This window comes from Ceratotherium simum, chromosome 34, assembly GCF_057802395.1.
Source record: "Ceratotherium simum simum isolate JZ-2026a chromosome 34, ASM5780239v1, whole genome shotgun sequence".
Classification (NCBI taxonomy): domain Eukaryota; kingdom Metazoa; phylum Chordata; class Mammalia; order Perissodactyla; family Rhinocerotidae; genus Ceratotherium; species Ceratotherium simum.
In genome coordinates, this window is record NC_141933.1 from 19,546,174 (window position 1) to 19,571,352 (window position 25,179).

General features: G+C 36.0%; 3 protein-coding genes across 3 annotated transcripts in view; all 3 read left to right on the forward strand.

Moving 5' to 3' along the window:
- Window positions 1–559: 559 nt before the first annotated feature.
- LOC101393024 (olfactory receptor 8K3-like) overlaps window positions 560–25,179 on the forward strand; it is a 41,334-nt gene continuing 16,714 nt past the window's right edge. Inside the window, exon 1 of the mRNA XM_087423296.1 lies at window positions 560–623. The gene's annotated coding sequence lies outside the window, so the exon portion shown is untranslated. The remainder of the gene's footprint in view (window positions 624–25,179) is intronic.
- LOC147912636 (olfactory receptor 8K3-like) lies at window positions 565–24,221 on the forward strand. The gene is made up of 2 exons (XM_087423297.1): window positions 565–623; window positions 23,141–24,221. The coding sequence occupies exon 2, from the start codon at window positions 23,153–23,155 to the stop codon at window positions 24,086–24,088; it is 936 nt and encodes a 311-aa protein (XP_087279423.1). The 5' UTR covers window positions 565–623; window positions 23,141–23,152; the 3' UTR covers window positions 24,089–24,221.
- On the forward strand, window positions 11,762–12,998 carry LOC147912637 (olfactory receptor 8J2-like). Its single transcript, XM_087423295.1, is given in 4 exon segments — window positions 11,762–11,876; window positions 11,879–12,002; window positions 12,294–12,964; window positions 12,967–12,998. Coding segments are annotated over 4 exon segments (942 nt in total).

A 25,179-nucleotide genomic window follows, 5' to 3' on the forward strand; every position in this document is an offset into this window, starting at 1 on the left:
GCCTCCAGCTTTTAGGTCACTTGTCAGCTGTCCAAGGATTGCAGCTGGGTGGGGTTGGCCTCAGGCATCGGAGCATCCAATTGTTTCAGGCTTTGAAAGGTGAAGCAAACCCCCTGTGGATCTTTGAGAAGCACAAGTCTTCTGTAGCTGACAAGCCCCACTGCCTACAGGTCCACACACAGTCAACACAGTCCTGCCTCATGTGTGTGCCCCAACCTCCTGATGTGGACCCAGTCTCTCCAAGGCAGGAGCCCCACACACTCCACCACTGTCCCACACTCTCCACCGGCTCCTTGTGCACACCCTGCCCCACTGAATTGGGCTCAGTCGCCAGGCTGCAGAGAATCCAGTCACCAATCTATGCAGGCCCACGAGTTGCCTGAGGGCTTGTTGTTGGGTGGGGCCAGTCCCTAGGGTGGGCTGCCTGCCCTGGTGAGCTGGATTAAATTGGTGCTCTAGTGGGTGGGGCAGACCTTGGCTAGCAGGCTCCAGGGAGAACTCCAATGGCATCTGCCAGTGTCTGTTTCAGCTCGCTCACACCAGGCCACAACAATGACTGCCGCCAATGTCCCAATCCCTGGAGAGGTCTCACCTCTCACTGAGATGCACTCAGAGCCTATCAGGTGAGTCTCTTTTCACCAAAACACTGTGCACCTTTCTTTCTGGTGATTTTAGGTTGCTTTCTGAAACGGATGAGTTTGCGCGTGGGCCCTTTAAGAGCCTGTTTTAGTTTATTCGTGAATCAGCTTTTCTGGGAGTACGCCCCAATGTTTTAGTAGCAGGCACAGTCAGATATTATGTCACTCATCTCAATTTTGCTGGGTCCACAGAATGCCTACAGCGGGAGCACTCCCTGGCTCAGAGCCCCGCGCCTCCAGGGAAGGCTGCGTACTTTGGGGCTGCTCCCAGGCAGCCGTGAGGTGCTGCAGCTTGTGAAGGTGGCATTTTTTCTCTTCAGAAGGGAATTTCTGCCTCTTCCTCCTCAATTTGGATGTCGTTTGTTGCAGGAGTTCCTCTTATCCAGTTTTCAGTTCTGTCTCAGGGGTAATTTTTCCACAAGTAATTGTCAATTGGCTGTGTATTTACATATACAATAGAGTATTGTTAACTGTAGGCACAATGTTGTATAACAGATCTCTAGAACTAATTTATCTTGCATACTTGAGACTTATGCCCATTGGTTAGCAACTCCTAATTTCCCCTCTGCCCCCAACTTCTAGGCAACCATGATTCTACTTTCTGTTTATGAGTTTGACAATTTTAGGTAAGTCATTTAGATGAAATTTTTAATATTTGTTCTGGGATTGGCTTCTTTTCCTTAGCATAATATCCTCAAGGTTATCCATGTTGTAGCATATGGCAGGATTTCCTTCTTTTTTTAATAAAAATATTATTCCATTGTATGTATATACCACATTATCTTTATCCATTCATCCACTGATGGACCTTTAGGTTGTTTCCACATCTTGGCTATTGTCAATACTGTTGCAATAAACATGGGAGTGCAAATAGCTCTTCAAGATCCTGATTTCAATTATTTTGTAGAAATATCCAGAAGTGGGATTGCTGGCTTATAAGGTAATTCTATTTTTAATTTTTTGAGGAATATCCATACTGTTTTTTATAGCACTCCTAACAACAATGTACAAAAGTTTCAATTTCTTCGCATCCTCATCAATATTTGTCTGTCTTTTGTTTTTTATAATAGCCATCTTAACAGGTATGAGGGGATATCTCATTGTGATTTTGACTTGCCTTTCCCTAATATTAGTGATTTTGAACATATTTTCAAACAAGTGAACACACTTGTTGGTCAATTATATATATTTTTTGGAAAAAGCTCTTTTTAAGTCTTAAACTCATTCTCAAATAGGTTTATTAAGTTTATTATGCTACTGAGCTGTAGGATTTCTTTACATATTTTGGAAATTAACTGCTTCTCAGATATATTATTTGCAAATACCTTCTCTCATTTAACAAGTTGTCTTTTCATTTTCTTGATTGTTTCCTTTGCTATGCTGAAGTATTTTTTCTTTTTTAATTTGATGCAGTCTCACTTTGTCTCTTTTGGCTTTTGTTGCCTGTGCTTTTGGTGTCATATCCATGAAATCATTCCCAAACTCAATGTCATGAAGCTTTTCCCTTATGTTTTTTTCTAGGACTTTTACAGTTTCTGGTCTTATGCTGAAGTCTTCAATCCGTTTTGAGTTGATCTTTGTGTATGGTGTAAGGAGGGGGGCAATTTCATTCCTTTGCACTTGGCTTCCCAGTTTTCCCATTACAATTTATTGAAGAGACTATCGTATCCATATTGTATATTCTTGGCTCTTTTGACAAAAAATTATTGACTATATATGCATGCGTTTATTTCTGGAGTCTCTATTCCATTCCATTGCTCTATGTGTCTGTTTCTATGTCAATGCCATACTGTTTTGATTACTATAGCTTTGTAATATATTTTGAAACCAGGAAGTGTGATGCCTCCAACTTTCTTCTTCTTGTTCGAGGTTGCTTTGACTATTCATGGTCTTTTCTGGTTCCATATGCATTTTAGAATCATTTTTTCTACTTCTTGGAAAAATGCCATTGGGATTTTGAACGTTATTACACTGAATCTGTAGATTGCTTGTAATAGGGACATTTTAACAATATTAAGTCTTTCAATTTATGAATATGGGATGTCTTTCCACTTGTTTGTGTCTTCTTTAATTACTTCTTCAACGTTTTGTAATTTTCGGTTTATAAGTCTTTTACTTCCTTAGTGAAGTTTATGCCTAAGTACTTTCTTCTTTTTAGTGTTATATTTTATTACTTTCATAGATTAATAATATCCCATTGTATGCATATATTGAAATTTATTTATCTATTTATCTGTTGATGGGCATTTGTCATCATTCTACTTTTTGGCTATTGTGAATAGTACTGCCTGTACATGTCTTTGTTTACCTTTTTTCAATACTTTTGAGTATATATATAGGTTGGAATTATGGAGTCATATGTTAATTCTATGTTTAAGTTTTGAGGAATTGCCAAAATTTTTCCCAGGCAGCTGAACTACTTTATATTTTACATTTTCACAAGCAATACATGAGTGAATCAATTTTTCCATATCTTCATTAACACTTGCTATTTTCTGGTATTCTTTTTTCTGTCCTAGTTGGCATCAAGTAGTATCTCACTGTGGTTTTGATTTACATTTCCTTAATGATTAATGAGTTGAGCATCTTTCCATGTGGTTATTTGCCATTTGAATATCTCTTTGGAGAAATTTCTATTCAAATCCTTTGTCTATTTTTTAATTGATTTATTTGAGATTTTGTTGTTGAGTTGTAAGAGTATTTTACATAGTCTAGATATTCACCCATTATGAAATATTATTTGCAAATATTTTCTTCCATTCTGTACATTGTCTTTTTATTTTCTTGATAATGTCCTTTGATGCACAAAATATTTAATTTTGTGTAGTCCAACTTATCTATTTTTTCTTTTGTTGCTTGTGATTTTGGTGTCATGTGTAAGAATCCATTGCCAAACCCAGGGTCTGAAGATGTACCCATTTATTTTTTCTAAGAGTTTTATAGTTTTGCCTTTTATATTTAGGTTATTGATCCATTTTGAGTTAATTTTTGTGTACAGTGTGAGTTAAGGGACTGACATCATTAATTTGCATGTGGATATTCAGTAGTCTCAGTAGTCTAAACTCATCAGTATTTAAAGTAAAACTATAATACTATACTATTACTTCTTTTAATTTAGCAAAATTTGAGTTGCTTAGCATTATTAAAAGCTGCTAAAGATGTGAGTAAATGCCCCCAAATTCTTTCTGTGGATATAAATTGGTAGAATCAATTTAAAAACATCTTTGTTGTGTCTACTAGATTTGAAAATATTTATATCATATGACCCAATAATTTTCAAATAACATCAAAGTATATAGACTAGATGCATTATTGTATGTGAGCAAAATGAGGAATAAAAATATGTGAACTGCATTATTTTTCTTAACAGAGAAGACCCAGAAGCAACCATAATGGCCATGTAGCTTAAATGCATGAACCCAATCCAGTGCAAGCAAGAAATTAAATCTCCAAATCTTATGTTTGAACTATATGTATGTATATAATATATATATGTCAATCACAAAATAATGTAAACATGATAAATCCACTACTCACAGAAAGACAAATGCTGTGTGATATCATTTATCTGAGATGTATAAAATAGTCAAACACATAGAAATAGAGAGTAGAATGGTGGTGTCTGGGGACTGGAGTAAGTCGAAAACGGGAGCTATGCAATAGGTATAAAGTTTCAATTATACAAGATAATTGTTACAGAGATTCGTTATAAAACATTGTGTCCATAGTTAGCATTACTGTATTGTATACTTAAAAACTTTTAAGAGTGTAGATCTCTTGTTAAAGTGTTCTCACCACAATAAAAAAAAAAAGATTTGGAAAAACAGAAAAAGATTGTAATAGTACTTGTTGCCTCAGATGGGGTAGAGAGAATGGGAATGGAGGAGGTTGGATCAGTGCAAATTTAGCTTATATGTAGTTATGTATTACTTTAAAATAGTAAATTTAATAAGGTAAAATTATTGTTTAATGTGGTTGATAGAAATATGTTCTCTATAACACCATTTTTTGTTCATGTATGTGTGTTGTATGTATGTAGACGTGTGTGTGTGTTTTTTACAAATATTTTGAAAGGTGAAATTTTGTGATCCAATGATGGTTCTGTGTTAGAATTTCATCTGCTTGACCAAGGTAAATTTATTAAATAGCATACTAAAAACTTAGGAAATGAAAAATACTTCTTGCATAATACCCAATAAACTTTAAATGAGAGATCAAGCTGTAATATGAGGCATTAATAAAAATTAAAAGTGTAAAAGTGATAGTTTTTAAAAAGATCTTTACAGTATTATGGGAATGATAAATAGATGAGGAAGCTGACAGAGCTGATGAGGGAGTGAAAGCATTGTTAGCTGAGCATGGTACGGACTGTCATTCATCACGTGAGAGACAATATACAAAGGCCATGACAGGGGAAGCAACAACATAAGTTTCATGTGGATATTCGGACTCTGGGAAGAACCTCAAAGATTTAAAATCATTGTAAGGAGTAACAACATTGGTAAAAATCTTTTTAATTTCTTCTTTATTGTCCACAATTTGTCTGTTGCTTCCTTAATTTTGGAGCCTAGAATGTGCCACATCCTTCTTAGATATTGGAACACCAAGATGATGACAGAACGATTGTGTGCAGCCCAAAAGTAGTGAATATTCTAGAGAATCATAGGCAAGTTACCGCTGTTTCTTTACCAAAGTTAAATTCAAATTAAAGATGAATTACAGCACTGAGAATAGAAACTTCATATTTTATTTCAGAATTTGAAGATGTATATTGTATTCATTCACTCACTTATTCATTGTTCATTCCATAAGTCAGTCAACAATGTCTTTGGAACATCAATTCTTTCCTGGATATTATTTTATTATTATTGTTTTATTGTCCTTTAATTTTATGCTTTTTAAAAAATTTTTATTGTGGTAACATTGGTTTACGACATTGTATAAATTTCAGGAGTACATCATTATACTTCTATTTCTGCATGGATTACATCATGTTCTCATGTTCACCACCCAAATACTAATTACAATCCATCACCACACACATGTGCCTAACTATCTCTTTCACCCGCCTCCCTCTCGCCTTCGCCTCTGGTAACCACCAATCCAATCTCTGTCTCTATGTGTTTGTTTGTTGTTATTATCTACTACCTAATGAGTGAGATCATATGGTATTTGACCTTCTCCCTCTGACTTATTTCACTTTGCATAATACCCTCAGTGTCCATCCATGTTGTCACAAATGGCTGGATTTCATTGTTTCTTATGGCTGAGTAGTATTCCATTGTGTATAAACACTGCATCTTCTTTATCCATTCTTCCCTTGATGGGCACTTAGGTTGCTTCCATGTCTTGGCTATTGTGAATAAGGCTGCAATGAACACAGGGGTGCACGTATCTTTACACATTGGTGTTTTCACGTTCTTTGGAAAAATACCCGGCAGTGGAATAGCTGGATCATATGGTAGTTCTATCCTTAATTTTTTGAGGAATCTCCCTACTGTTTTCCATAGTGGCTGCATCAGTTTGCACTCCCACCAGCAGTATATGAGAGTTCCCTTCTCTCCACAGCCTCTCCAAAACTTGTTGTTTCTTGTCTTGTTAATTATAGCCATTCTGACGGGCATGAGGTGATATCTCATTGTAGTTTTGATTTGCATTTCCCTGATAATTAATGATGGTGAGCATCTTTTCGTGTGCCTGTTGGCCATCTGTATATCTTCTTGGGAGACATGTCCGTTCAGGTCTTTTGCCCAGTTTTTAATTGGGTTATTAGTTTTTTTTGTTGTTGAGATGCATGAGGTTTTTATATATTTTGGAGATTAACCCCTTATCAAAAGTACGGTTTGCAAATATCTTCTCCCAATTGTTAGGTTGTCTTTTCGTTTTATTGATGGTTTCCTTTGCTGTGCAGAAGCGTTTTAGTTTGATGTAGTCCCATTTGTTTGTGTTGTCTACCATTTCTCTTGCCTGGTCAGACATGGTGCTTGAAAATATGCTACTAAGACCAAAGTTGAAGAGCATACTGCCTATGTTTTCTTCTAGAAGTTTCATGGTTTCAGGTCTTACATTCAAGTCTTTAATCCATTTTGAGTTAATTTTTATGCATGTTGTAAGATAATGGTCTATTTTTATTTTTTTGCATGTGGCTGTCCAGTTTTCCCAACACCATTTGTTGAAGAGATTTTCATTAATCCATTGTGTGTTCTTGGCTCATTTGTCTAAGATTAGCTGTCCATAGATGTGTTGGTTTATTTCTGGGCTTCAATTCTATTCCATTGTTCTGTGTGTCTGTTTTTGTACCAGTACCATGCTGTTTTGGTTACTATAGCTTTGTAGTACATTTTGAAATCAGAGAGTGTGATACCTCCAACTTTTTTCTTTTTTCTCAAGATTCCTTTAGCTATTTGGGGTCTTTCATTGTTCCATATAAATTTTAGGATTCTTTGTTCTATTTCTGTGAAAAATGTTGTTGGAAATTTGATAGGGATTGCATTGAATCTATAGATTGCTTTAGGAAGTATGGACATCTTAACTATGTTAATTCTTCCAATCCAAGAGCACGGAATATCTTTCCATTTCTTTGTATCTTCTTCAATTTCTTTCAGCAATGTTTTATAGTTTTCAGTGTACAGCTCTTTCATCTCTTTGGTTAAGTTTATTCCTAGGTATTTTATTCATCTTATTGTAATTGTAAATGGGATTGTATTCTTAATTTCTCTGTCTGCTTCTTTGTTATTAGTGTATAGAAATGCAACTGATTTTTATATGTTTATTTTATATCCCCTGGATATTATTTTAGAGGCTGTTAATACAAAAGCAAACTATTTAGACATGTCCTTTTCAGTTATAAAGTTTATAGACTAGAAAATGCCACACAAAATTCAAACAAATAATGTTATCAGTATTTAATTATAATATTTATATATGCTTGGGAAAAGATCACAAGATTGTATGAAAAAATATATTTTTTATCTAAATAATTTTAATTAAAAACTAGAAATAGGACCAGTAAATGATGTGTGCCTTATGAATTTCCATAAAATAATTGATATTCCATCTTCTTACAACCATTTGTATTTTGAATTTATGTTTTATGTTATCTGATTTTTATGGCAAATACACCAGGCTTATTCTTGACACAAAAATGGAGGTTTTGCATTCAATTTTATTCCCAATATTCACATGAAAATTGAACATGGGTCCAGAATCCTGTGCTTTCTAACTGCCAGATTTTCTTCCACTCCAGGGCCAGCAGCAGCACTTCTCAGCAAATATAGAGGTGCAATTCAAAACAAGCAAATACTCAGAAAGTAGAATCATTGCATGTGATTGTTATTCAATATGATCACCTAAGAGAGTCCTTGGTCTACTATCTCCACATTTTCACACTTTGGATGAAATTTTGAGTGGGGACTTGACTAATGGGCATTCAATTTGTCTTTCTTTCCCTGAGGAATCAGACCTTTATCTGGGAAGTCTGCTTCTAGTGTTCAGGGATGGGGGCTGTAAACAAACGTATTTCAGTGTGAAGGTCTTCAGGGATTTCAAACACTGGTAAAACTCTTTAGCATGCGTCATGTAGCCACTTGAGTGGCTCTCAGCAGATCTCTGAGTATAGATAAGCTAAACCAAGTAATTCAATTATTAGTAACTCTCCACGTGAAGAACAAGTATCTTGGAAGCTTTATCAATCCAAATCAGACTCAAGACTGAAGCGATATCTGCTCTGTTCTCTTTGCCTAGACTCAAATCTCTGCTCACTTACTGCTAAATGCAAATGATGGTGATATGATTTAAATAATAGTGTTCAGCATCCCTACTTATAAATTAGATGCTTGGGCATTTATTCAGAACAATGAATAGTCATTACACGGAGTATATTTCACCTTAGTATGAAGAGAAATTTTCCACCTTTGAACTGGCAGAATTGATGAATGTTTTAGGCCAGATAAGAACCTTCTTATGTGTCTTTAAAATATAAGATACTGTGTCTCCAAGAAAGACTTATTAAATTACTTAACATCAATAAAAACATGTTTTTATTTTGTCTAGAGAGATAAATCCTAAGACAGAAAGATTCCTGGTGTCAACAGTCAGTCTCTACATTGCTGGTGGACACCGAGAGCTCATATCAAGATGCAGTTTGTCCCTCACACAACCCAGGTTTAAATAAGTATCTGACAAATTCTACACTTAGAGACCAATGGAACATACTCTTGAAATCATTTCAGAGGCTATTTTAAAAATTTGCAATATTATTTCCCATCCAAATTGTAACATAAAATAATTAACACTAGGTGTGTTTTTAAAGTTTATTTACTGAGAATTTATTATTTTGGTAGACCTATAAAATATTTCTTTTTAGAAACTTACTTGAAAAAATTATATGTAAAAAATTAAAAATAGCTCTTATCAGGAAGAAATGCAAAATCAAGTAAGGTTCTGAAGATACAGGAAAATACTGGGGCTCTTCTACAGAGACTTTATTTCAGTGACATATACTTGGTGAAATAAAAAGCAACCCTAGCTTTGCCAACAGTTATATTTCAGTAGAAAAGAGAATTCACAATAGGTAAGGATATATACAAATAGGGCCAACCTTGATGGTCTAGTCGTTAAGACTCAGCACTCTCACAACGTGACCCAGCTTCCTTTCCTGGTCAGGGAGCCACATCACCCATCTGTAGGTTGTCATATGTGACAGCTGTGTGTTGCTGTGATGCTGAAAGCTACGCCACAGGTATTTCAAATACCAGCGGGGTCCACCCATGGTGGGCAGGTTTCAGTGGAGCTTCCAGATTAAGACAGACCAGGAAGAAGGACCTGGCCCCACGCTTCTGAAAAAATTGGCCAGGAGAACCCTATGATTAGGCAGCAGAGTATTGTCTGATACAGCGCTGGAAGGTGAGAGGATGGTGCATAAAACAGGGCAGGGTTCCGCTCTGCTGTACACAGTCACCAGGACTCAGGAATCGACTGACAGCACTAACAATAAGTATACAAATATTCTCCTTTTCAAAAGCTAACTGTCCAAAATTCATAGTAGACAATCAATAATCACTGTTGTTGATGCTCTTTTTTTTGTTCCTGTTAATTAAGGACGTTTATTAAATATACTATATCTCGGAGTGAAACATGCACTGAGTTGCTTTAGGTAGCAAACAAGCAGAAAATATTTTGATCAAAGTGAATACTGCCACAATGTTTTCCATCAAAAGTGTACCCATGCAATTCTTTCTAGATGCAGTGGTAGGAGACAAGAGATATGGGATAGCTGGTGCAACACCTTCAGATCAGCTCCAGATACATTTTGATGTAGGGAATAAAGCATCTGTAAATTAAAACAGACAAACAAACACCACTGATTTGGGAGAATCAGGTGTGGGAGAGCACAACCTGATTTGCTTGTTAAACGTATAGCTAGATATCATGTGTCCCAATTTTTTGAATATACACAATTATAATCCACTTGCTATTTCTATTTCGACTATAAAAGCCCTCAGTAAGGTAAAAGGAGTTACAGGGACTGAAATACGAAACCACATTAAAAGATCATTCAAACATACTAAAAACAATAACTACTGGTACCAATTATTTTGCATTCATTTTTACCAGGCTCTGTGCTAACTAACCTACATATGTGCATTATTTCGTTTAATTCACACAAGAATATACTTGGTAGAATTCACAAAGCTAGTAATGGGTGGGCTAACAACCAACCAACCAACCAAATCAACAAACAAAACACATAAAACAAAACCGTAGAATCATGCCATTAACCAATATCTTTTGAGTAACTTGTTCTCGTTGAATCTCAATTGTCTCCTCAGACACAGAAGTAGTTATATCCGTTTTCCGGCACACTGCTGCAGAATAATGAGATCATTATTTCAAAATGGCCAGCATAGTTCTGGGCATAGAGAATGCTAACTACTGTTAGCACTCTCCTCCACTCATTTCTCTATGCAAGTAAAACAAAGTGATTAAACTTTAACCAATTAACACTGTAAATAATATTTTTAAAAAACCAAACAGGTTTTAAACTATTTTAAAGGAAAGAGCTATAAGTTGGAAAGGAAAGGAGTGGATGCCAGAACAAACTAATAGAGGACTCTGAGCAGCTAAAAGTCAGAGGGATAGGACAGAACTGGCTTATTTGGCAGAAGAAAGAAAATGTGATTAAATAAAGACAATTCAGAATTCCTGAATGATACCAAGAAGGAACAGTATTGAGGTATACTCTGTGGGTAGGTGAAGCAGACTGGTGTGGTAGAAATTACTAAGGAAAAACCCAGCATAATGAAAATGTTTTCCACAGAAATATTGAAATTCCCAAGGATGATGACAGGGTATGGGCTGCAGAGAAGGTCTGTGATAGTTAAGGAAAAGTAACTGTAAGTCACTCTGACTCATCAGTTTCTTAGAGGTAGCTCTCTTTTATCACTGGAAACATGCACACACAGAGGCATGTGTGCACAGATGTAAAAATACAGATACATATATGCATGGATGTACATATGTTCATGCAATATCCCATATTAATATGATTAATATATGCATATAAATGTTAATACATACAATAATATAAAAATTAGTGTATATTCATCCAATATAAAATATATCCAACGGTGAATAAAGAATATAGTAGCTTTGTCAAACAGTTCTAAGATTCTGAAATTACTCACTGGAAGGTTTCTATTTCTGAATTTTGTGAAAAGATGGAGAGAAAAGCAATTAAGATCTGAAAATTTTACGTGTTTGTGAACAAAAATAAATTTATTTTATTTATTTATTTATTTATTTATTTTTAAGATTTATTTATTCCCCCCCCCCAAAGCCCCAGTAGATAGTTGTGTGTCATAGCTGCACATCCTTCTAGTCGCTGTATGTGGGACTGGGCCTCAGCATGGCCGGTGAAGCAGTGTGTCGGTGCGCGCCCAGGATCCAAACCCGGGCCACCATCAGCGAAGCGCGTGCACTTAACCGCTAAGCCATGGGGCCTTCCCAATAAATTGATTTTAAATGAAATATTTAACAACCTGGTATCTAAGAGAAAAAAGCAGTTTTATCATCTATTAATCTCTTTCCATTTTCCCCATTAAAAAATGAAAGCAAGAGAATAAATGGCTCCAGGGAATCAAACTCGAGTGACTGAGTTCATCCTCACGGGAGTCTCAGACCATCCAGACCTCCAAATCCCACTCTTCTTTGTGTTCCTCGTCATCTATGGGCTGACGGTGGAGGGAACCTGAGCATCATCACTCTCATCAGTGCTGACTTTCGACTTCAGACCCCCATGTATGTTTTCCTCCAGCACTTTGCGATCATCAACCTTGGCAATTCTACTGTCATTGCCCCTAAAGTGCTGGTTAACTTCTTTTTTTTTTTTTTTTTTTTAAACTTTCACTAACTTGTTCTGTTCTTTGTTTTGTTATTTATTTTTTTTATTTTTTTAAATTTTTTATTTATTTTTTTTTCCCCCAAAGCCCCAGTAGACAGTTGTATGTCGTAGCTGCACATCCTTCTAGTTGCTGTATGTGGGACACGGCCTCAGCATGGCCGGAGAAGCGGTGCGTTGGTGCGCGCCCGGGATCCGAACCCGGGCCGCCAGCAGCGGAGCGCACGCACTTAACCGCTAAGCCACGGGGCCGGCCCCCTGGTTAACTTCTTGGTTTCAAAGAAAACCATATCCTACTGTGAATGTGCAGCCCAACTGAGTGGATTCTTAGTTTTTATTGTGGCTGAGATGTTCACGCTGGCTGCAATGGCCTATGACCTCTACGTGGTTATTTGCAACCCCCTGCTCTACATGGTGGTGGTGTCCCCACAGATTTCCCTTCTGCTGGTGTCCCTCACTTACCTCTGCAGTTTGACCACAGCACTGACTGTCTCTTCCTGTGTCTTCTCTGTGTCATATTGCTCTTCCAATGTTATCAACCATTTTTACTGTGATAATGTCCCTTTGTTAACATTATCCCGTTCTGATACCTATATTCCAGAAACTACTGTGTTTATCTTTTCAGGGACCAACTTGTTTTTCTCTATGATTATTGTTCTAATATCCTACTTCAACATCGTCCTTGCCATTTTGAGGATACGTTCCTCAGAGGGGCCACAAAAAGCCTTTTCCACCTGTGCTTCTCACATGATGGCTGTCACTGTCTTCTACGGGACTCTCCTCTTCATGTATTTGCAACCAAGAACCAATCACTCATTAGATACTGATAAAATGGTCTCAGTATTCTATACCCTGGTGATACCAATGCTGAATCCCCTCATTTACAGCCTAAGGAGCAAGGACGTGAAGGATGCATTGAAGGGATACCTGATAACCCACGTCAATCATTCAAACTAATGTAAATTTAAAACTAGAACTATCTTCATTTAAGGGTTTTCATTTGCTCTTGAACATCCTTCTGTTAAGTGAAGAGGCACTAAATAGTTAAAAATTCCATTAATTTCAATGGGAAGAATGTTAATCTTTTTTACCCAATCCTAAATACCCAATTTTTCCTACAGAAAAGTCCATTAATTGACCAAAGATAACACACTTACATAAATAATAAACAATAATTGGAAAATAAATATATTTTAAAATAAAATGTAAGTTATTAAAGGGTTTTTATAACTTCTAAACAAGGCAGAGAAAGCCTGAGAGCGGGTGGTGGAGGACCATGAGAGTCACTTCCTGGAAGGTGGCCAAGGGTCAGATGATCTTCCTTGCCACAGATATCTCTTGCTCAACTATACAAAAGGTTTATTATTTTTTGCAGCATTTTATCCAGAAATTTCTCAACCTTTTTCGACTCATTTTTATCTTGTGCTTAAAATAAATTTATATCACAGAAAAAATAAACTTTTAGGGCAAAATAAAAACTAAACAAAGTGCTTAGATATACAAGGAAATAGGACATGTGGCAAAACAGATTAAAAAATATATAAAAGGGGATTCTATCTTTTTATCTCTCTCACTTGGTGCAAGTACACAAAGCAAAATCTTGATATTCATCCAAATATAATGTCTATTTAATTTATTCCCTTGCATATTTTCATCCTAAAAATGTCTGTGTAGAGTTAATTGTCTTTCTTATGAAATCATAACAACAAATATGATTTATTTTAACATTTTTATTTAGTGTGTTTTTGCAGTGAAAAGTTATTAGACAAAAAAAAGTCATTGTCCTCAAAGTGACATCAATTCTCAAGGGCACTCATGGCCAAAAAAAGACTCAACAGTCCTTATGTGCCCTATCTCTGTGTGCACATGTAAAATACTACTAAATGGAGTGAAGGAGAGTGGGCAGGACATGTGAAGTAAAGATAACAGAAATTGTCATGATTTCAGATTTTTTTAATTCAAAAGTAAAATTGAGGAATTTTAAGGTTTCCAATGGAGATTTTTGTGTCCCTTAAGGTCTAGATAAGTTTGGTTTTAGCAACGAATGCCCAGTCCCCAGAAGTCCACAGGCCATCACTCCAGTTGTCTGCATTGTCACAGGTCACACCTATCATCTCTGCTTTCTGAAAGGCTATTTCCACAAGCACTTCCATGGAAATGAAGAAATCCTTTCAAAGAAATGATTCAAAAAAGAAGTAAACTCCACTGCACACATGCGGGGAAGATATCTTGGCAAAATAGAGGTTTACATTGCAGCATCGGGCCTCCTTACTCACAGAGTAACAACTCTGCACCACAAAAGGAGTTTCCACTTGCTCTTCTTATTCTTTCCCCAGCCTTAAACCATTACTCTGGCTCCTCTCTCTAACTGCTTCTTGCCTCTCCTTTCTGTTCTCTCTGCATCTCAATTAAAGGTTATAAATGTTCTTTCCTTTTATTAAACAGAGCTATTACTTTATGAAGCTTGAGATCTTTTCATAAATTATGCCCCTAGTTTTCACCTTCTATTCCAAGCTTCTGTCCAGGATTGGCTTTGACTCTTTCAATACTTATAAAGGCACTTTTATAAACAACAACCATTATCTGGGTTGGAGCAATTTTGTTGACAAAAACAGCTGAGATAACAAACTCTTTACTTCATCCACAAAATGTACATGAATTTGGGTTAATTAAAATAGCACACGCAATATTAAGATATATAATAAGATGTATAATAATAACTAAATATCAAAATATCTACTGCTTAAAAAGCAATTCTAACCACAAAAGCTATTTGAGCTATAATGGTCAGAAGAGGTCACTAAATATTTAAAAAGAAAACACTTTATAAAATGTATATTTCAAAGACCTACTAGAATATATTACTGAATGATAAAGGTTATTAATGCTTACACAATCATAAAAGTGATAAATTTAAGACATAGATTCATGAGATTTCATTATATTAATTTAAAACCCTTTATGAAATATCTAATTTAGAAACTTTCATATTAAGATATGGAGGCTTAAAATATTGCTTTTTGATCGTTGAATAACCAATATGGCTACAAACAAAGAGTTCCTTGATTGTGGTGGCATCTTCACTTCCAATATAATCAGTTTTCTCACTGATTGCTTTCTTTCTCACAATTTTTCAACATTTTATGGTTCAGCAATAGGAAACTACAAGCTCTAAAACAGAAATGGCTCTGTGGAATGCCCTTTATAGGACAAGCTCACAGTGGTGAGAGAATGGCTTACAGAAAGACAGAGGCTGTGATACCACAACTAACTTGAAGGAGGATGAGAAATAGTTTAGCCATGTGTGTGTCAATCTGCCTCAGCTACACGGTGTGTGTCAGTTTTTTGTGTCACTTCAATAGCTACTTCAATGGTATTATTCAAAACTGTCAATCATATCACTATTATAGACACTCAAATATTAAAACTACATTAACATCATGTGTTTATTTGTCTGTTACAATCTCTGTACTTCTTGGTTGAAATGGATTGTACTTAGTGCATCTTTCTATTTCAAATCCAAACCAATATTTAGATTATTTAAAAAAAAATTAAGACAAGTAAAACCATTTTAGCTCTATAAAATTTAATCTGAGTTAATTTTTATTACAATTCCTTACTATATGTATAAGCAGTACATATGCATAATTTGGATATTCAGAGTAGGAAATCCTTGTGTTCTGATGGTAGAATGTATATAGATTTTAAAAAAATCTAGATCTATACTTATTTAAGTAAATTAAATGTGCTTATTTTTCCATATCAGGTACCCACTCTAGGAGATATGTCACACACAGTTTCATTCATGGTTCAGTGGGGACCAAGAGTTGGTAAATAACTAAATGCCTATTCCTATGGGAACAAATGTATATTAAATGAAAGTAGACCCAGATTACAACAACAGAAGTCAGCATAATATTGGTGTTTATGTAGTAAAATGAATATACTTCAAAAACATATAGTTGAGAGAGAACGTTCATGTATCAAAATAAGATATAACAACATATATAACAACATATATGTATGTTGTTATATATCTCAACATGTGCACATTGAGACATACATTATATTTACTTTATAAGGTTGTGTTTTCTTTTAAGAGCATATATCAACTTTGTAGTTGAGGTACCCATAGGGGAAAGGGAAATTGAAGTGCAGATGGGGAATGAGGACTGGTGATGATTATCGGATATGGCATTAGGGTATCATTAACTCAATTTAGTTCCTTAAGTCACAAAAAGAAATAAAAATAAGAGTTAAACACATATTCATAATTTTTATTCTTCCCAAAACTTTTAAGAACTCTGTAGAACATGTTTAAAGAGTTTTGTCATCATCCTCAAGCATAAAACTTGAGAAGACATTGTGGAAAATGGTGAATGTTGAAGTAATTTTTGGGTGATTAAAGCATGTATCCAACAAATAATATACGTACACCCAGATATTTGAGTGGATGCTGCAAAAATAGTAACAAAGGAAAGTAGGTGACTTGGATATAAAAGAACATTTCCTCAATAGGAAAATCAAAGGTACTCTGGATAATTAACAAAGATAAGAGTCATCATTTCCTGTTCTCACACGCTTTGGGAATAACCAAGAAATCGCATTTAAGCCCCCAAGGGACATTCAAGCCCGCAAAGGAGAGTCTCAAAGTGGAGAGACACTCATAAATTCTTCTGACTGCAGTTTGGTTATTAATCACATGAGGGAACCAGACTCATCCCCATTTTAGGTGAGTAGCTGGCGCTGATTATCATGATCAGTAGTTGACTATTTTTGATGCCTGTCTTCAATTTAAATTGTAGATATAATTATAGTCACCGATGCCAGACTCAATACATTATCCCAGGTATATTAATAATCTCTTTTCATAACTATGTTTTCTAGAGTAATGATATGTTTTTGCCATTATTATTATGTTCTTTGAGGGTAGTAAGGGACCTTGTTTCTATTCATTATTATTTCTATATTTACACTGGGATTCTAGACATAAAACATTCTGAAGGGTGAGTAAGCATTCTTTGAAAGCTCCACCAAGAATGTTGTCTAAGCAAAGATGCTGTTCATCAGGTCAGGGTTATTGATGTCTCATGAGTGTCTACGCCTCAGAGAGTAACAGTTTCTGACAGGGCTTCCAGTTATCCAGTAATATGATATTGTCATTATCTCTTACGATCATGCATCCGTAGAGTGTCATTTGTGCTATGGATACATGTGACCTCATTTTACTAATACCATACAAGAGACTGAGATTGTCAGAGTGTAAATTCTGCCAAGAGCAGACCTTGAGGCAAGGACTTGATGTTTATTTGGTATATGATTATTTGCTATATGATGTATATTTGGTAGATGATTTCAGGAAGCAAAAATGAGGGAATAGGGAATGTGAGACAGAAGGAAAAAAGTTAATAAAATGTGCAATAAAGTATAGATGACTGCTGTAAGCAGCTAAGGCTCCATTACTCAAGATGCTTTGAAGTATCCTTCAGAGCTCTGCTAGGAATTACCCAAGAGAAGGTTAGGAAAGCTTGGGTGTTTAACCACTGATGCCTGTCTCTTACTAGTTGAGTACTCCTCCTTGACACGTTAAATCTCAGGCACTTCCAAACTGCCTTGCATATGGTCTGAGCAAGCTCTCAAGACACTATGCCCTCAGGAAAAGAAGTAAAACACTTGAGATAGGAAGCTGTCAACATGCCAGAAAAAGTCTACCATGGCAGTAGGCCACTTCAGAGGTGGCCCAAAGTGACAAGGGATATGCAGACAGATGTGTCTGATACAGTGATATTAGCAATAGTAAGATGATGGCAAAGCCAAAATAATATAAAATTGACTTTTTGACTTAGGCTAATATGTCCATGACACCACAATACTAAGATGTCTTTGCCCCTACTATCTTTGCGTTAAATTTGTTTTCATTTGGATTGTGAGGCTAAAGGATTTGAAGTATCTCCTAACATATTTACAGTGGGGACAAAACCAAGTTTAAAATCAGTACAATTAAAGAGTCAAGGAGATCAGTGCTTAAGAATTATTAATTGGCTACATGTGTTCTGTTTTCTGTGTTGGTGAACTTGCCACACCTTAAACACTTCATTATTCAAGGCTTGCATAGTCCCTTTCCTCTCATAATGTACCTAAAGGTATTAATGCAAATTTTCTTCTTGATCTGTTGTCCTTTATGTTATAAATTGCTCATGCCACAAGTGAATAACAAAAGCAAAGTGACAAACCATGTCACAGAATTTTGCCCACATGTTTGAGAATCTAGCATAACAGGATGCAATTATAATCAAGTACACTTTTTTTTTTTTTTTTTTTTTGGTGAGGAATTCAGCCCTATGCTAACATCTGCCAATCCTCCTCTTTTTTTGCTGAGGAAGACTGGCCCTGGGCTAACATCCGTGCCCATCCTCCTGCACTTTATATGGGACGCCGCCACAGCATGGCTTAACAAGCAGTGCGTCGGTGCACACCCGGGATCCGAACCGGCCAACCTCGGGCGGCCACAGCAGAGCACGCGCACTTAACCACTTGCGCCACTGGGCCGGCCCCCATCAAGTACACTTTTTAAAAGTTTTCAGTGATCATGACAAGTCACAAAACAATGGTTTGGGGATTGGCATTAAATCACACAGCTGGTGAGTATAATTCTGCACATCTGAAGTTACAAAATTTTGTTATTCACTTAGTAGGATTGGCCAAGCAGCACATTTAGTCAGGTTTCAAAGTGGTAATTAGAAAAGATTTACACTGATTTCATATCCTTCACTAATGCCACTTTGTTGCAGAGTTAGTGTTCCCTCACGGAGATAATGCGGTGTGTTTTACACAATAAGGAGTGGAAACATATATAAGCACTCATGGCCTTACTAGCAGCGTTGGATGGGAGAAGTACGGGTGTTTGTCCTTTTTTATAATTTTAAATAGTGCACATATTTCTGCTGACGCTAACTCACCCAAAGACTAATGAGCCTGACCTATTTTTAGAGCCATTCAAGATTCTTCCTTCTTCTGTCCTCCCTCTTTCTTTCTTTCCCTCCTTTGAATGGGAAGACAGTGTTCTCAATTTGACCAACCTGTTTATCTCCTTTGAGGCTATTTGCACAAACCTCACAGAAGACTTAGTTGAGACTGGGTGTTTGATTTGCATAGGAGAACATCCTTAGGCTGAAGATCCATTCCCCAAGTCCTAGTGCAGTTCTGGAGTCTGAGCTTCCATCAGATAAAAGGCTTGTTGCTCAGTTTCCCTGTTTCTTTCCAGGCAGTGCTTGGGTAGGGCTGGTGGTGGGAGGAGCACAGAAATTATCAACTCAGTTGTGTTTCAGAAGAGCTCCAGGGATATGTAAAATTACAACACTGTGATGTTGGGATGCAGAGATTGGCCAAACTGTACAAACTGCTGTGGAATATTTATTATTTTGGGTATAACTTTTTGTAGCTCAAATCATCACACTTTGCCATTTTCTTTTTTTGGTCCCTGCTAATGAATGTTTATTTTTACTTTTTTTATTGATATTTTGTTAATATTGTGAATAGATTTTTGGATAATTTCATGAGGTAAATTTAATCTGCCAGATTAATCTTGAATTTCTCTTCTGACTCTTGAAATTTCTGCTTTTTTAGAGACATCCAGAGATTTTAGATTTTAATGCTATAAGAGTTTAAACGTTTTCTTATAGCCTTAAGTTCTTGACAAGTCTAGCGTTGATTTTTATATGGATGAACTAAACATTCAATTTCATCATCTTCTATAGGGATAATCACTTCCTCCAGCTACATTTATTGAATAGACCCTTTTTGTCTCACTGTCCTAATATGCCACCTCTATCATACACTGCATTTCTGTACAATCACGGATCTTTTTCTGAGTTTTCTATTCTGTTCCACTGATATATTTGCTCATCCTTGTGCCAATGCCACATTGTCTCAATAACTCTGGCTTTGTAAGTTTTAATACCTGGTACTTCAGGTCTTTTCAAAGGTGTATTGCTTATTCCTTATAATTTGCATTTCCTAAATACATTTTAAATCAGTGTCAACTTCTACAAAGTCTCCTAGTGAGATTTTGATTGGAAAGGCATAGAGCAAATAGATTAATTTGAGCAGAATTAAAATTTTTATAACACTGAGTTGTGCAATCCAGGAAAATAGTATTTCTATCAATTTATTTAGAACCTCTATAATGTTTCTCAATAAAATTTTAATTATTCTCCTTTTAAGTGTAAGTTGTCCAGTTTTTATAAGATTTTCTATCTTTATGAAATTTCCATTTTAATCTAAATTTTTTTTGTTTTTTTTCTATCTAAATGGTATTACTTCTTCATCTGTTCAAATGTTTATATTATTTTTCTTAATTCAGTCTGATAATGTGGTGAACTATATTTATAGATTTTCCAGAATTAAACCATTCAGCTCAACATGGATCAACCCAGCTTGAATAAAATGTACTATAATTCAAATACATTTTTAAAATTGATATAGATAATGTATTAATATTGTTTAAGATTTTTACATCTATATAAGTGAAATGATAGGCCTGAATACATTGTTTTTTACTGTATATATACTTTTTTTTTTTTTTTGAGGAAGATTCGCCCTGAGCTAACATCTGTTGCCAATCTTCCTCCTTTTGCTGAGGAAGATCAGCCCTGCACTAACATCTGTGCCCATCTTCCTCTACTTTACATGGGACACCACCACAGCATGGCTTTAATAAGCGGTGCACAGGTCTGTGCCTGGGATCCAAACCTGCAAACCCCAGGCCGCTGAAGCGAAGCACACGAACCTTACTACTACGCCACCAGGCTGGCCCTTATTATATATATTTTTTACTCAGGATTTTTCTGGCCCACTAGAATGACTTGTCATGAGGTCTACATTTTTTAAACTCTGGAAGAGTTTGTCATAAATATGGAGGATCTTTTTCCATGAAAGTTTGGGAGCACCTGCCTTTAAAACAATCTGAAGGGGAAAGGAGTTGGGAAAGTAGAGGTAGAGAAAATGCAACTCTTACATTAAAATGTGTTAATTCAAAATATTACACACATTCTTGATGACAGCTGAAATAAAGTTATAAGAATAACATTCTAATCGAAATATAGTACATAGACTCCATTTCTAGCAATGACATATCCAATTGGCTTTATGTGGATCAACTAATTTTCTGTTCTGCTCATGTACATTTAAAAAGATAAAATTGGAGAGAATTTTCAAATGTATCACTGAACATCTCATTCCCCTTGTTCCCCATCACTTTATCTTTCCTCCTTAGAAGTCATACTGTTTTCTAGCCCATGAGGCATTTGAGACAGCATTCTCTACTGTAGACTGATGTCTCTCTTTGTTAGTAAGTATATTCATAGTGTAGCTGGAAAAACCTGGGACCCTGTCACCGCAGCCGAATCATGAACACAATGACAAGGGATCGAGGAAAAGAAAAATGGTTTAATTTTGCCAGCAAAATGAGGCTGCAGTGGGCTCGTGCCCCAAAACCCACAGTCCTCCTGAGGAATTAGGAGTTGGGGTTTTTAAAGGGACTGTGATTCTTTGCTGAGGGGGAATATTGTGGGGGTCCCAGACATTCTGGCGCTGGGCCAGGTATTATCTCTATCGACAGCAGGAGGTTTAGGGCTCCATTGATCAGTCTTCCCACGCCACCTGAAATTGGGCCCTGGGGAGAGGAAGGAAACTGCCCCCAATTGACGATCACAAAATTTACAAAGTTTTAGACAGGGGAGGGTGAGCTGTGGGTGGCAGTTCTGTGTCCTCCCATCAGCCTGCATTTGGCGGAGATAAGGGAAGCTGCAGGAGTCCTCCGTGTGTCTGTCTCCATGATGAAGGGGGGATTCTGTGCCACGAACAAGGAGTTGGGGAGCTTCAGCTTCTTGATAATTTCTGGATATCAGTTTCCCTGTAATAAACCTCAAGAGCTGATAATTAGCCAGAACTTCAGTGTGAAGCCACCTGGGTTTTTAACAATTTATTACTTCCATTTGCCTTGTGGAATTCAGGGATAGAAAGGTCAAAACAACTGATATCTACATGTGAATGTAACTTAGAATGAGCGCTTTTTGGTTTTTAACACCATATATGCTGGGTTCAATGTAGGGGAACCGATATCAGGGCCGGCAGCAATAGTAGTTTACTAGATGATTTTAGGTGGTACATTAAGAAATGTGTTTTAATAATTTTTTTACTTGTCTTAAAATGTGTTAGAAAAATATGACTACAGCATTAAACCCAACATTTCAGAAATTTTAGTGCTAAGGTCAAAGCAAATGTGGGGACACCTGCTAAATATTCTTTCTCAGATTGAATAAATTATAGATGCAGACCTTACTTGATATGTAACATAGTAAAAATCAGAAACCTCAAAAATCAGCACACAAGTACTGAAGTTTCAAATACACTGTTCTAGAGGAACTAAGAGTCATTTATGTGCATCAGAGTCTGCATGTGGGGGACTTCTGCGAGGTAGTTAAATTATTTTCTATCATTGTAAAAAATCATTAAAAAATGTTTAAAACTCATAAAAGCATAGCAGAATGAGAATACAATTTTAAAAAATCAAATGGGTAGTGGAATGAGAATAGCACTTAGATATGTGGGATCATAACAAAGAGGAGTAAATCAAAGTCTATTAAATAGGTTAATTGTGGTTTTCTTTGGAGATTGAGACTGAGGGTGCAGGGACAAGAAGCAGAGGGCTATTCTTTTTTAATATAATTTCTTCTAAAACTTGATATGTTTTAACTAATTATATGTATTTGAAATGAAAAACACTTTTGAAAAAAATATTAGGATTCTCACTCTAGACCAAACTTTTCTAATGATATATTGTTGACAGAACCATAAAGGGACTGTATATACCTTTTAATGATAAGCAGTATGTGGCACAAAATATAAAATGGCTTCTATATATCTTAGGCTGTAATGGTTTCTAAATTTGTTTCTAGGTTTAATGATGGGGGTGAGTCTTATTTTAAGTCACTTCAGCTAAAAAAGATTAGATTTGCCTTACACATAATTGCTTTGCATACTAAAATTTTAACCAATGATAGCTCCTGAAACCCAAGGACTCTTCTGATGGTTTTTCCCACAGTAATTTTCCATAATGGCTTGGATGGACAAACACAATCACACAGTGCTGAAAGAATTCATTCTAATGGGAATCACAGACAGCCCTGAGCTGCAGGCTCCATTATTCGGGCTCTTCCTCATCATCTACATCGTCTCAGCGGTGGGCAACTTGCGCATAGTCATCCTCACCAAGATGGACGCCAGGCTACAAACCCCCATGTACTTTTTTCTCAGACATCTGGCTTTCATTGATCTTGGTTATTCAACAACTGTGGGACCCAAAATGTTGGCAAATTTTGTAGTTAATCAAAATACAATCCCCTATAATTGGTGTGCTACACAGCTAGCTTTCTTCATCTTGTTCATCATTAGTGAACTTTTCATTCTGTCAGCAATGTCCTATGACCGCTATGTGGCCATCTGTAACCCTCTGCTCTACACAGTTATCATGTCACAAGGGGTATGTTGGGTGCTGGTAGCAGTCCTCTATCTCTACAGTGCCTTTCTCTCTCTGATAGCCACCATAAAGATTTTTATTTCCTCCTTCTGTGGCTATAATGTCATTAGTCATTTTTACTGTGACAGTCTTCCCTTGTTAACTTTGCTGTGCTCAAGCACACGTGAAATTGAGTTGATAATACTAATCTTCTCAGCATTTAATTTGGTTTCATCTCTTCTGACAGTCCTTGTGTCCTACATCCTGATCCTTAAGGCCATCCTCAGGATGAACTGTGCAGAGGGTAGACACAAGGCCTTCTCCACCTGTGGATCTCACCTGACAGTGCTGGTTGTATTATATGTGACTCTATCCCTTATGTACATGCAGCCCAAGTCCAGTCATTCCTTTGATACTGATAAAATGGCCTCTGTATTTTACACTTTGGTTATACCCATGCTGAATCCCATGATCTACAGCTTGAGGAACAAAGAGGTAAAAGGAGCCCTGAATAGGATACGGAAAAATCTGTGAAACTCCCTGTATAAAGATCAATAGAGAATGTCTATACAATAAATTAGGTTCTAGACAACTGTTTATCGTATATAACAAGAATTTAGAAAGCAGTAATGTGTAAAAGGCATGGGAAACTAGAAATGTTTTTCTTGTTTTCTACTTATAGATGTTCAAGCAGTGGTCATCCTTCTGGTATCAACTTTGATTTGTCCTCAAGTTTCAGTACAAGACACTGCATTACTGTTCTCACATTGCCAAGTGCTTATGTTACAATTGAAGGCAAGTCTTTGTTAATGCATCTCCCAATAGATAATCTTTTTTCAAGGCAATCTTGTGTCCTTTAATAAAATATTTTCTTTGCATCTCACATACCATTTAAATACCAGTACCCATAGTACTGGCATACTGACATATAGAAGATGGCAGGTACTGTTCTATGTGCTGGGCATATATACAGCAATGAAGAATACATCAAAATATCTGCCTTAATGATACTGTAACTCTATCTCCCTTGTTGTGACGGGTGGCATCTCAGATTTCTGTTAAATTATGATATATGAACATGTAAATGCTTGAGGAAGCAGAAATAAAAGTATAATTATTTTTGAGTGGCATAATTGTGTGCATTAAAAATTCAAAAGGATCTTCAAGCTAAAACATTCTAAATAATAAGTGAATTTTTCAAGGTTGTGTGATATATGGTAAACATACAAAAGATGAATTATTTTTCTGTATACTAACAAAAATAGGTAAAAATGAAATTTAAACTATCAATTACACTAGACAAACATCTGTTAAATACTTGGGAATAATCTAATGAACAATTTACATGACTTCATTGTTAGAAACTACAAAAAAATTACTGAGTTATTAAAGAATACATAAATGTAGAAATATGTCATGTCCATTGGTTGGAAAAAAATAAATGCTGTCAGTTCTTCACAAATTTTGCTATAAATTTAATGCAGTAATAATAAAAATTCCAATAGTATTTTCTAATACTTAAGTTGACATCAAAACTTATGTGAAAATACACGGGATCAAGACAAGGACCAGGGCAATTTCTTTGAAGAAAACAGAATATGGAGGACTTCCAATAACAGATATCA

Coding starts and splice junctions, on each gene's coding strand:
- LOC147912636 (XM_087423297.1), top strand. CDS start 23,153: ATGGCTTGGATGGACAAACACAATCACACAGTGCTGAAAGAATTCATT.